Source organism: Xyrauchen texanus, chromosome 4 (assembly GCF_025860055.1).
Source record: "Xyrauchen texanus isolate HMW12.3.18 chromosome 4, RBS_HiC_50CHRs, whole genome shotgun sequence".
NCBI lineage: Eukaryota > Metazoa > Chordata > Actinopteri > Cypriniformes > Catostomidae > Xyrauchen > Xyrauchen texanus.
The window spans coordinates 35287012-35299686 of NC_068279.1; the positions used below are offsets into that span (position 1 = coordinate 35287012).

The 12675-nt window shown below is 40.0% G+C and overlaps 1 protein-coding gene across 1 annotated transcript in view; it reads left to right on the forward strand.

The window, feature by feature from the left end:
* The window catches only part of adgrv1 (adhesion G protein-coupled receptor V1), a 178519-nt gene extending 166638 nt beyond the window's left edge, over positions 1-11881 (forward strand). Inside the window, exons 88-90 of the mRNA XM_052125837.1 lie at positions 6443-6631; positions 10730-10895; positions 11169-11881. Of these exons, the coding sequence (XP_051981797.1) occupies positions 6443-6631; positions 10730-10895; positions 11169-11287 (474 nt within the window). The 3' untranslated portion in view covers positions 11288-11881. The remainder of the gene's footprint in view (positions 1-6442; positions 6632-10729; positions 10896-11168) is intronic.
* Positions 11882-12675: the final 794 nt, after the last annotated feature.

Genomic DNA, 12675 nt, shown 5'->3' on the forward strand with positions numbered 1-12675 from the left:
AAATGACATCGCCAAAGTCGAACATTGGAATGATAGTCATTTTTGCCAAAGCAAGTTTGGCAGCATGAGTGAAGGAGGCCCTATTGCGGAAGAGGAAGCCGATTCTAGAATTAATTTTAGATCTTAATTTGTTAATGTGCGGCTGGAAGGAGAGAGAGCTGTCTAACAAGACACCTAGATATTTATATGTATCAACATACTCTAGTTCAGACCCATCCAGCATGGTAATGCTAGGTAGACAGGCAGGTGTTGGCAGTGATCGCTTGAAAAGCATACTCTTAGTTTTACCAGAATTTAGTAATAACTGAAGGAATGTTGAATGTCATTGAAATTCTCCTGGAGATTTTTGAGCACAGTATCTAACGAAGAGCCTGACGTGTACAGGATGGTATCATCTGCATAAAGATGGATCTGAGAGTCACCAGCAGCGAGAGCCACATCGTTGATGTAGAGGGAAAATAGAGTCGGCCCGAGAATCGAGCCCTGTGGCACCCCCATAGAGACAGGCATGGGTCCCGACAAAAGGCCCTCCGATTTAACACGCTGGACCCTGTCGGAGAGATAGTTGGAGAACCAGGCGAGGCAGTCATGGGAAAAGCCCAGGCTATTGAGTCGGCCAATAAGAACACGGTGATTAACCGAATCAAAAGCCTTGGACAGATCGATTGTATCAACAGACAAGTAAACATTTAGAAAATACAAAAAGTGTCAAAATATAGTTTGTTTTATTTGTGAGAATATTTTATCCAAAATAATTTACTTGAGAGGAGCTTATGCCATCACAAGCTGCTTTTGATGCAACGAATAGCAGTTGCCCTTCTGCCGCTCACTCGACGTTGTGTCGAATGAAGCGACACTAGGGGTCTTTCTTGAAGGCTTCGGTTACCTCTGAACTTGAGAAATGGCCAATGAGAAATTGGCAGACAGAATTTGCATGTCCGTCTGTCCATTCTGATTTTTCTTTGGAGCCGAGCGGTTGTGCGATCAGCGAGCTGAGAAACTTATTATTGGTAAACACCTCTATGCGCTACTTTTAATTGTTGGTCTATGTTCTCATGCGTCAGATTTACGTTTTTAGAGCGTCTCAATTTGGTTGCATCACGTTTTACTCACTGGCATAGCCACAGGTGATGGCCAAACCCTATGGAGCACCTATTCCAATACAGCCTCCGGGAGCCTCTAAGGAACCTGATGATCAGGTCGTGCTTCCTTAAGGACTTACCGTCCACTGTGTCGTGGTGAGCCGATATATCGTCTACATAAACTTGAAGGTGGAGGGGGACAGCCTCCCCTCCAGTCTCTCCTGCAGAAATGAGAGCACTGACCTGACTGGGCATCTCTGCGGGTCTTCAGATCGGTAAGAACACCAATTCGCAAATAAATTCTGGTTTGGTTGATCGTGTCTAGTCCTGTCCAGGGGCCAGACGTGGAGTTTCCAGAGGTCTGGGTGCGGATGCTAGAGGGTGCCCCGTTCCTGAGAAAGAAGGTCCTTCCTCAGGGAAATTTGCCAGGGAGGTGCTGTTGCAAGGAGCGTGAGATCCAAGAACCAAACCAATAGGGGGCCACAAGAGTGACTTGTTCCTCATTCTCCCTGACCTTGCATAGCACCTGTACAAGTAGGCTCACTTGGGGAAATGCGTACTTGCGCAGTCCCCATGGCCAGCTGTGTGCCAGCACATCTGTCCCGAGGGGAGCCTCTGCTAGGGAGTACCAGAGCGGGCAGTGGGAGGTCTCTTGGGAAGCAAAAAGATCTACCTCTGCTTTACAGAACTGCTCCAAAATCAGTTGGACCACCTGGGGGTGGAGACTCCACGTTCCGCTGAGCATGCCCTGCGTACCCTGCCATGTTGAGGCTGCCCAGGATATGGGTGGCGCGCAGCAACCTGAGTCGCTGCTGACTCCAAAGGAGGAGATGGCGGGCAAGTTGCAACATGTGACGAGCTTATGCCGCCGTGGCGATTTATGTATGCTATAGTGGTGGTGCTGTCTGAAAGCATCAAGATGTGCTTGCCCCAAATTAGCAGGAGAAACCTCCTCAGGGCAAGAAATACAGCCATCAACTCCAGGCAGAACAGGTCAGGACACCTGTTTTTAGAGGAACCGCTGTGCATAATTTGAACAAGGTGAGGCATTTCAGCACGACTGCGCGCACTCGTTGGTGAGGCCTGCTGTCATTGAGACTGAGTCTAACTCCATGCCGAGAAAAGAGATGCTCTGAACCGGGGCAAGCTTGGTCTTTTCCCAGTTGACCTAAAGCCCTAGATGGCTGAGGTGCCTGAGTACCTGGTCCCCGTGGGTGCACAGTAACTCTCGAAAGTGGGCTAGGATTAGCCAGTCATCGAGGTAGTTGAGAATGCGGATTCCCACTTCCCTTAGCGGGGCAAGGGCTGCCTCTGCTACCTTCTTAAAGACGCAAGGGTACAGGGACAGGTCGAAGGGGAGGACCTAATACTGATATGCCTAGCCATCGAATGCGAACCGTAGGAAGGGTCGATGTCATGGTAAGATAGAGACATGGAAGTTCGCGTCCTTCAGGTCTACCTCTGTGAACCAATCCTGATGCCGGACACATGTTAGAATGTGTTTCTGCGTGAGCAACTTGAATGGGAGTTTGTGCAAGGCCCGGTTGAGAACTTGCATGTCCATGATCAGTCACAAGCCACCGCCTTTTTTGGGTACGATGAAGTAAGGGCTGTATAAACCCTTCATCTTGGCTGGAGGGTCAGGCTCTATCGCGTCTTTGAGTAAAAGAGTCGCACTCTCCGCACGTAGGGTGCTGCTGTTTTCTCAAGTGCCCGAGGTGAAGCGGATACAGCTGAAAGGGGTGGGGGCCTGGCAAACTGAATCATTTAGCTGAGTCGGATGGTCCTGGCCAACCAATGCAATGGGTTAGGAAGTGAAAGCCATGCGTTCAAGTGCAGCAAAAGAAATAAAGGCAAATTGGGATTCTCCTCCCGGCCCTCCACTGGGGGATGGAGTGGCTGCTTACCAGCTCCGGAGAAAACCTCTTGTTCACTGGGTCGTCCATCTCAGGAACGATTGGGAGCCTTCCGGGTCCTCGAGAATGTCCAAGAGACAGGGCAATGCATTTCCTGCGGGGCACTGAACGCAAGGGCTGAGAGCTGGGCCCAGGTTGAATCAGAGCTGCCTGACGTTTAGAGGCCGCAGGGGGATGGCCTCGGCAAGCAGACAGAGCATGGCTCGCGCTGGAACGGCAGCGAGGCATTATGTAGGAGATGGACTCCGTCTGTTTCTTCACCGACAAAAACTGCTGGGCAAAGTCGTCGACCGTGTCGCCGAATAGGCCGAGCTGGGAGATGGGGGTGTCTGGTGGCTCTTTAGGCTTTTGCGGTTAGTGACGACGTGGCTGTGAGTGGTGCCCGGACCCGAGGAACCAATCATCAAGCTGTGAGGACAGTGTGTTCCAGTCCAACCCCACGCTCATGACGACCCGGGCAAGCATGTCGGCCATCTGGGTGTCAGCCGCAGACTGGGCGGGCCGACCTGAAGGCGACAGTCAGTCTGATGCAGAGGCGAATTCGTCATCCAGGAGTAGTCAGATTGTCCGTGAGGTAAACCGCTCTCACCTTGAGCCCGGACGGAAGTCAATGAGCATGCCAGTGGTTGGGTGGTTCGTGGGGATTTACCTGGCAAAATTTAGCCCACTGCCATCCCCAAATCACCTCCATCACCAGTCGGGTAGTCCTCAATCCCATGGGAAGATGGAGCGACGTGGGGGGCGGCTGGAGTAGCATTCCTTTTCAGGAAGGAAAGCCGCAATCGCAAAGTTGCCATGGTTACATTCTTGCAGTGAGTACAAGAACCATCCACAAATGCCGCCTCAGTGTAATCGCGGCCCAGACACACGAGGCAGTGTCTATGACCGTCAGCAGCAGAGGGATATCGACTGCATCCAGGAACTACACAGAGGCGGAAGGGCATCTTTAAAAAGACACGCCCTGAAAAGGACATTCAACGCCTGCTGTGTGTGCCCTTTTAGAGAAATTATACTCTTTTGTGAGTAAAATATACTCTTTCAGAAGCGCTGTCGAAGTGCCCAGGGGCAAAGGCTGCACTGGTGTGCAGAGAAGGAGAAACCTTCAAAAAAATTTCTTATCATGTCACAAAATTTTTTACATCCCCTGAATTCCTGTATAATACTAAATTTCTGTTCTCAGCCACAAGGCCTCCTAACATTTCATATTTTGCACATGTAAAATAAAATAAATTCTGAATGTACTCAAACATATTGTTGATTGACCTTTAAATATTCTTAAAATAGACAACTTTTGTAGCTAAATGTCCTATATATGCCCAAGGCAGGAAAAATTAGCTAAACATTAAAAACTAAACAAATATGAAAATTAAATAAAGAAAAGTTTTCAGATCTCAATTCAGATCATTTTTCTTGGCTCACACCCACCCACTACTGGTTTCACTAGTTTTCAGTGCCTCTAGTCCTTAGCACTGTGTGTTTAGGACAATGTGCCAATTTAAATGTAGTTTATAACTTTGAAAAATCTGTCTGATCTGCTACACCTTCTCGAGATCCCAGCTCGGTCCAGCTTTCATTAAGCACATAAGCATGTCTTAGGAAGGCTATGATGGCTGCTTGTTGGTTTGATGGGGCCAGTTGCCTGTACTGCAGGAGTGCTGACTGCCCCCTACTGCATCAGTGGGACACATCAGTCTTGAATTGCTCTTATAGTAGGGGCATTCTTGATTACAGAATTGACATACAGGTCAGGGGCATGATTAATTGAATTAATTTTTGTACATGTTATTTTTCATATAATTAATCACACTCAATTGACACATTAAATCAACAACTTTATTAATAATGTCAAGTGATATTTTGATTTATAACATAGTTCAAAAGTATTACTATATTCATATGTTATGGAATTTACATGGTACTCCATGGTACATTAAAAATACCTTGGCATTACCATGATACTTGTCCAATAACCCTGGTATTACCACAGTAATGTACCAAAAAACAAAACAAAAACATGGTTATGCCTTTGTTGGTGGTGCATTATAGATGAAAATGTTTCCATTCTAGAAAGAAAGTTGTTTAATTCTGCAGTTATTCTTTCATGCTTCTCCAAAATACTAATAATTTTATGGGATCCAGTGCAATTTTATAAATATTAATTGTAATGAGTATCATAGCATTATTTCAGGAAAGCAAGCTTGAGAGTGTTAATATGAGTTTGACGATAGCAGAAAGCTTCAAAACTGTGAGGGTTATTTTCATATCCCTTCTGATTTACACACCATTTAAATCATGTAATTGACCCTTTGCTAAGCCCCGCCTTAAAAGTGATTCTGACCAATCCTGTCTTAGATACTGTTGCCCTGCCGCCATTACTCTGACATGCTTTTGCTATTTTCCAACGATAGCCTATGGATGTAATGTGTGTTTGAGGACTTTTAAGAGGGATTTTATCAAAATAAATATAAATATATATATATATATATATATATATATATATATATATATATATATATATATATATATATATAACAATATATTTGTTACGGGATCATTTGTAATAGTGACACGATTTTTAAATAAACCCATTCCATTTATGAGAATATTTTGCCAACAACCACATTGTTCACGGCAGTCTCCTATTTATTACAATGGGAGTTCTGCAGAGCTTGTTAAAGCAAGCAACGGTAACCAATAACCAAGAGGGGTGGAGCTTAGCGAAGGGTTAATTAATGAAAGTGCTTATATCACAGCTATTGACTATTCGTAAGACCCAGTAGCACGCTTCATTTATTAACATCCCTTATGTTCTCATGACGTCAGCACTTTTTTCTTTTTCATCACTCCTCTCTGTTTCACCTTTGTTACGAGATGTCTGGTGTTCATGAGATATTTGTCATCTCTGTGTGTACAGCAACATTCAGTTGGGTGCTGATTTGCAAAATAATTTACTATTGGCCAGAACCTTACTGACAATGATGTAAATGGAAAGGAATGATGTCATGAGGTCACATAATCACATGTGAAATTTGTGACCTAATGAGTTACTGGAGATGGTTGTTCTTTTTGTTTTGTTGTAAACACATTTGGAATGTCAAACAAATGGAATCATTAGATTACTTCCTGAAATGTCCGTGATTTTTACATTCAGCATTTTTCAGGATCTTCTTTATGGTACTGTAATTTCCATTCCACATATTTTGCCCTTGTTTGAATTCATTCTAAAGAATTTTTCCCAAATGTATAATTTCCCCCCAAAAATCAGAACAAAAAATAAATAAATAGGCTGCAAATTCTGTGAGGGTAGCTAGATTGACCATATGGCATGACCTTTCGTACCTTAAAAAATCCCAGTTGTGTAGGATCACATTATAAAGTAATTTTTGTAGGCCTGATGTGACAGCATAAAATGAGCACTTCTGACTTGTGATTTGTCTTTTTCAGGGTCTGTACGTGTTTTCTGTTTACTTTATCATGCGTAATCAGCTTTTCTGGCCAGCTAAGGCGACCTACACCGTGGAGATGAATGGTCACGGCAGCCCTGACTCTATGTACCAGAGTGGCGGAGCTAATACAGTTGGGGGAGGAGAGATTAGCAAGTCCACACAGAACCTTATCAGTGCCATGGAAGAGGTGCGTCTGTTACTCAGTTTTGAGAAATGATTATCAGAAAATGTTGCTATATTGCTTTACACTGTCAACAACACCACTTCATGATGCAGCAGCATCTGATCAGTATTGAAATCCATGCAAGATTTCATACCACACATGTACTTGTATTTGAGTATGAACTAGTACAATAGATAAAACATTTGTAATCAAATAAGCATAAAATATTGTGCTTATGGTTATTAGTTCATCAAATAAATTGCTATTATATCAATATTTTCAGACAACCCACCAAATAAAGATAATTTAAGACATTAATGTAGCAGACAGGTTCATTGAGAAGACTTTACAAAAAGTGTGCTTTAAAAATCAATAGCTGATATTATTATTTTTATTTTCAGATTAGTATGACTATCACTGACCTAAAGTCACTGACATATACAGTCAGAAATCCATTTTGCAATTGAGAAGAAAGTGGTGTCTAAAGTGCTATAATACTATATGTACTAATTGTACTCAATTCATTCATCAAATTCATAGTCCTAGTACGAACATTATTTTAGTAGCCCTTAGCTGTATGTATGTGTGTTTGCATAACTACCTATTTATCATTCTCTGGCTCAGCCAGAGGACTCTGAGAGCTCTGTTTGTTCACTGAGTCAGCTCATGCACACACACATACACAGACAGTAAAAACTGTTATGTAAGGGGCCTGATGTAGAAGCCTACATTCCACTGAGGCCTCAGTGTAAACTATACACAGATCCAGTAAGAGAGTGTACGGGGAGGTAAGGAGGGAAGAGGTGGGGACTCTGGAAATACAGGCTGTCTGGGAAATATGGGCAGAGATCAAGAAAGACTTTCAGATGAGATATTTACTAAATAAATATCTCAGTTTCTGTAATTCACCATCTTAACTGCAAAACGTATGCTAAGCTGTCCTTATGATTCTGCTCTGTTATTTTATTTGTGAAATTTACATGTAATCATTCTGCAGATGCTTTTATCCAAAGTGACTTAAAAATTAGGAAGATCAAAAGCAGTTTATCTTTCAATTTACTACTTCTTTCATTTCAATTTAAACTTTTGTTTATGATTTTGAGTTGGGTTTAGTGCTAATAGAGAATGGTATCAGCTCTTTCTTGAAGGTTGTGATGGTCTTATAAAATCAGGTGGAGGTAGGATGTTCATTCCACCACCAGTAGTGAAGGTTCTTGAAAGCAACTATGATTTCAATGAAACTAAAGTTTAAACATCAAAAATGATAGCAGTTGAACAGAGTAGATTCCTTCCTTACAATCACTCCAGTAGGCTTCCTTACAAAAAGTATTGTGGCAATAGTAACCCCATAGTACAGCGACTGTCTCAGATGGTAATACTATGTCACTTTGATAGATGCTAAATTTAAAATATACTAAAATGATTAGCATATTCATGTAAACGGTACTTCAAGGTACATCAAGGAATACCATGGAATTATTATGGTCCAAAAACCATGCATAAATGTATTGGGAAATGGCATGAAATTGTTTGTGACATACTTATTTAGCTAAATCTCATTTATTTCCCCAAAAATATCACTATATGTCCCAAAGCCCTCTCTGCTTATTTGGCAGTTGAACCCTTAAACGCCTATAGATTCCCAATAATTTGCAAATCTACATCTCTGATCATGAATTTGTCCACTCAGTGCTGAGTATGTCTATGATACTAGAGCAGGACTCTAGACTATATGGACATTATTAATTACATTGACCCCAGAAAACTGCAGTAATCCTCTTTTATTCATGAGAGCACTGACTTTTGGCTTAAAGTTGTCACATGTGGCCTTGAGACAAGAGGCAGACGGTGGGGGGAGGTGATTGGTGGAGAGGGGAAAGGAAAGAGAGGTCTGGAGGGGTGGCCGTCTCCTCAAGCTCTTCAGAAAGACACGACAAGGTGCCTGGTGGTGCCTAATTCACCCAGCTCATACATTTTGTTCTGATCACAAGCCTGTTGATAGGCTATTGTACCAGAATGAGGTGCCTGGGGTGGCCTCTCCCTTCATTCTCCTGGGAAAAGCATTGTGGTGTACAGTTCATCCAGTCAAAGGAAATGAAGCTATTGTTATTAGAAAGCACATAGAGGGAGGGCAAGATTTGTGCAAGATGATAATTAGGATTGTATTGTTTCAGTGTTTTTTTAATTGGGTATTGTTCTATACTTTGAGGAAATTTATGTCCCAGGATGGAGTCATAAGGTTGGCATGATTAGTATTCTGTGCTGCTGCTTTATGAGAAAAGTGGATGTACCTTTATTGATCAAGCTGTAAAGTTATGAGGTGATGGATGGAGAGGAAAGTTGAGATTGATGGAGTCTGTGCACATATAACATTGAGATATTTTTACCCAGTATGCTTAAAGGCAATGACATGACAGATTTGTCTTTCAGTCGGTTGTGGGTATTGTGTTTCTATGTGTACTATTTGGAATGGGCAATTCCATTAAACTGTACAATAGGTCTCACATCTATCTTTGTGTACTAATTTATATATAGTTGATCCTGATACAATATGATGATGCTCAAATACAATAAGCACTTAATGTACAGTGCCCCAAAAAGTATTTGGACACTTACAGTAAGCCACTTTCAAAAGTGTATGAATAGCAAATTAGATCAAATGTTAAACTAAGTGGCATTTACAAAAACTTTCCTCGGAACTAACTAACTCTTTTCTATCTATTTTTTCAATTACCATTAACCAACTAATTTCAAGGTGATTTTTAGTGGAGTTGTGGTGGCGTAGTGGGCTAAAACATATAACTGTTAATCAGAAGGTTGCTGATTTGATCCCCACGGCCACCACCATTGTGTCCTTGAGCAAGACACTTAACTCCAGGTTGCTCCGGGGGGGATTGTCCCTGTAATAAGTGCACTGTAAGTCGCTTTGTATAAAAGCGTCTGCCAAATGCATAAATGTAAAATGTATGAAGTCAGTTTTCCTCAAGTTCACACAGGTGTCCTGGCATAGTAATCACAGGTAGAGGTCTATGCTGGGACAGTGTTTTTAAATATATATATATATATATATATATATATATATATATATATATATATATATATATAAAATGTTTTCTTTTTTTTCTTATCCCAAACGCTCCGCTGAATTTTGTTCCATTGTTCACACACTCTCTGCCCACAGAGATCTGAGTCCTGTTCCCACAACCCTGCATGTGTTTTCTATATTGTGCAAAAGCCATACAAATAGACAAGAAGTGTACAAAATTCTTATTATTTTTTATTTTAATGCTATTATCAGATGTGACATATTGTGTGACATATTGCCCATGTAACTTGCTTCTAAATTGCCCATCTAACTTGCCTAATCATTTCCTAACTCTAAACTGACCATTTTCCAGTCCTAGTTTCACTTATTTTGATGTTCACGCTTTAGTCTGCCATTCTTTTAAAGCTCCTTTGACTACCTGCATAGCCTGCTCTAAACATTTTATAATTTAATGCACATACTGTGTGCACATTTTTACTTCATATCTTCTGTTTATTGTTATAAAAATTTAATTACCTAAAATAAAAATTTAAATTTTTAATTCATAAATTAATAATATAAAAAAGGTATCCACATCTGATTTTTTTTCAGGCTCTTCTCTGACCTCCCGCTCCTGCAAACCACTCATGGAAGTACTGTTCACTCCCGCTTTCAACTCAAATTTTAATCAAATTAAACTGAAATTTTATCATCTAATCATTTCCCGCGGCTCCTGCGGGAGTTCTGCAGGAATGCAGACCTCTAATCACAGGTGTAGTTCATAATTTATCTAAGTTTGCCCACCACATACTTGTTGTCATACAGCGGACCCTCACATATAAATTTCATCCCTGCAATGTCTGAATTCAATAGGACTCTCGTTCACCGTTCAAACCCATACTAATAAAACTCTTTATACATCTAAGCCCTCGTAACCTCTGAATGACCCAAGCGCTAGACACTCATGAATTCTTTTAAAGATTTAATGATATTTACATTTCTTTCAGCCCTCTAAAACCTAAACTGACATTTTTGTAATCTTTGTGCTATTTTAAATGTGTCTGTGTTCAAATGTTTGCATTTGCATTTGTGTTCAGATCTCTGCAGACTGGGAGAGAGCTTCTCTAAGGCAGCCCAGCAGTGTTTTCAAACAGACTCCTCAGGATGAGACCTTCATCACAGAAGGGGGATTCATCAACACTAGTCTGGGACAAGATGAGGAATCACAGGAATTTGATGATCTTATATTTGCCTTAAAAACTGGTAAGTCCCTCTCCCAAAACACACTACAAAAATCATTTTCTGATTCAGTGTTTTTGTTTTGTCTTCCAGTGAAAATAGCTTTAAAACCAAATAAATGTACTTGAGAAGCAAAATGTTATGAGATATAATATATCTGGAAATAATAAAAACATTTAATAACCCAATATACACATAACCAAATATAGTGAGGCGTTCTTGTTTTAACGGTGTGTAGATATTTTTACTATTTAGATATTTTACAATAATCATTTATTCTACTTGTTATACATGCAGGTTCTGGCCTTAACGTGAGTGACAACGAGTCTATCCACGGTAGTCATGACAGTGGGGGTGTTGCTAACTCACAGATCGTAGAACTCAGACGGATTCCAATTGCAGATACGCACCTCTAACCTCACTGTTTTTGTACTGAATATTGTAAAATAAAAACAGTAGTTGTTTTTTACTGTTTCTGCCTTTGCACTAAATCTTATTAGTTTTGAAGTTGTCTTTTTTATATGTGGAAATTGCTGAAAATGTTTTTTAAATGTATACATATGTGAATATAATTATCACAAAATTAATTTGTGAAGTTTTTAACATTGTTTTGAATGGAAATATAATGTAGATTGAGTAGCAGTTGGATCAGTGAGCCCCGAAAATGTGCTGCTTTGTTCGTGTAACACCATTAATAAATGATTCATCCACTATTTTATTTGCGTTGTCTCAGAGTGAATCAACAGTATATCCCCACTAATGTATAAATAATATTGAACAATAAAAATGACCTTCCTGGTAGCAGAATAATAATACATTTTCTAATTTAGGTTTAAACCTTAAAGTTGTGTCTGCATGCTCATACCACTTGAGAACATAAACCAATTCTACATACTTTGCTAAGTTGTTTATGTCTTTGGAGAAACTATTGATCAATAGCACATACCAGCATGAAACACAAAGACTGACAAAAACACTGCCATAATCAGTGATTTTAAAATGTTTGAAAATCCCACACAAATATCAGCACTTCATTTCATAAATGTTCGATATAATACGAATTAATACAGTAAATACATTTTAATTTTAAAAATTATATATCATATAACATTTGTCATTAAAATAAATTTTGAAATAGCTCATTTCAAATGCTCTGCAAAATATTTATCTGAGAAAAAATAAAAGCTAATTTCAGTTTTGATATTAGTTGAATCATGCTAAGTAAACAGTTTCATTGTCTCTACAGAAATACAAGTAAACAAGCTGATTATATGCCAAACATTTCATTTTTATAATTGCTAATTTCCTATATTTAGATATAACAACAGTCTTTTTATGCACTTTCACAATTAATATAGTAGTAATAGTTTTATTTTAACATATTCCTAAAGTCATCCTTGAAAAATGTTTTCTGACCTCTTTAAAACATATTTACAAGATAATAATCAGTTAGGCCTTTACTTATTTTAGAGGTCTGTTTAAAATAATTATAAAACAGTATATTTAGAATAAATTTTACCTTGATCTTGTCGGTTTATTTGACCTGGTTCAATGGATGTCTCAATGTCTAAAATAAATCTGATTATTTAAGGACAGCATTTTCCGACCACGTTTGTTTGCCACCTGCCTAGTTTATACACTTGCTTGTCTACCGATTATCACTGTTTGCTGCCTGCCCTGATCTTCTGCCTGCTCTGACCTTGACTCTGCCTGCATACGTTAACCCTGTCTGCCTGTTGCTCGACCCTGCCTGTATGACCTGTGTATTCATCATTAAAACTGCTTATGGATCCCAACTTACCTG